The sequence below is a fragment of the Penaeus monodon genome, chromosome 25 (genome assembly GCF_015228065.2).
Source record: "Penaeus monodon isolate SGIC_2016 chromosome 25, NSTDA_Pmon_1, whole genome shotgun sequence".
Classification (NCBI taxonomy): domain Eukaryota; kingdom Metazoa; phylum Arthropoda; class Malacostraca; order Decapoda; family Penaeidae; genus Penaeus; species Penaeus monodon.
Genome location: NC_051410.1, coordinates 13,334,028 through 13,335,273, shown reverse-complemented (window position 1 = coordinate 13,335,273; position 1,246 = coordinate 13,334,028). Strand labels below are relative to the sequence as shown.

Genomic DNA, 1,246 nt, shown 5'->3' with positions numbered 1-1,246 from the left:
GTTCACTTTAACATGAGGAAGGGAAAACTGTTCTGCCACAGATCTGGATTTATTTTGATTTCGTCAATGCTCAGCATTTTACCGCCCAATGCATATGCAGATTCACAGCGCGCCAATCCTGAATGTGTCCCTAGTGAGTGGTATTTTAACGCCGTGCTCTCAGTTTAACTTACAAAAGGTCAGGCTAAAAGAAGAGAGAGAAGCGGCTTTCCTTTGGAGAAAAAACAACAACATATTAACCCGAGCTTCACAATGCTTCAGATGCCGGACATGGGCGCAAAGTCCCGGGCCAAACTGTACCCCCAGTCCGGGCGCCCGCAGGCCCTCAGGTTCCACGCCAGGGTAGGAATGCCTGTACGTGGCTGCGGTTGTATGCACAGTGTGTTGCAGTGGCCGTGCTCCCCCTTTTGCGTGCACACCCGAGCGCTGACTCGTGTCATAGCGTGTGACACGGACGCACTCGCACGTACTACCTGCACGTATATATAATGCACGCCCACTTTCTCTCACACCCTTACAGTTCTCACTGGTACGCATATAATCACGTACATTCACACGCCAGCTTTTGTATTCGCATTTCTATACATAGTCATTGACAGACGACAGATAATTAGGCTTCGAATATTCTGAACAATTCATTGTGAAAATGAAAATGTGCAGCATGTGTGTGACTTTTTGCCTTCTGAAGTGAATTTTCAGAAATCGTGTGTAGTATTCACGCTGACAAATACAGCTAGTCCTACACACTTTTTGTCGCTGTTTTTATGGTCGTCTCTCCCCCCGTTCCTCATTCCTCTTTACTTCGCCCTTCCTCTTTACCCTTCCTTCAACTCTCTTGCCCCTTTCCTAACCCCCTCTCCTCGTCTTCTCGCTCCATCCCCCTCCCCCCTTTATCAGTCCCCCTTCCCTTTCCCTCCTATTCCATTCCCCTTCTCCTGCCTTTTCTTCTCATTATCTCCCCTCTGGCATTTCCGTTTTCTTTCTCCCGTCATATGTCTGTTCCCTTTCATTTTCTTTTAGACTTCTTATTTCGCTCTCAAATTTTATGTTCGTTCAGATATAAAATATATTACTCGTGTTAAAAATTGTACTTGATGAAACACAAGACAATGCATGGTAACTCCTTCCCCTCGAACTTACTTCAACACTTACCTTTGGAATGGCTCCAGAAGGATGATGGTAACTTGCAATGTTTGCAATTGTGGCGGAAACAATACGTCCCACGGTGTAAGTCTCAAAAGACTGG

General features: G+C 46.1%; 1 protein-coding gene across 1 annotated transcript in view; it reads left to right on the top strand.

The window, feature by feature from the left end:
• Positions 1-252: 252 nt before the first annotated feature.
• The window catches only part of LOC119589321 (patj homolog), a 10,099-nt gene continuing 9,105 nt past the window's right edge, over positions 253-1,246 (top strand). The window contains exon 1 of the mRNA XM_037937942.1: positions 253-342. Coding sequence (XP_037793870.1) covers positions 253-342 — 90 coding nt within the window. The remainder of the gene's footprint in view (positions 343-1,246) is intronic.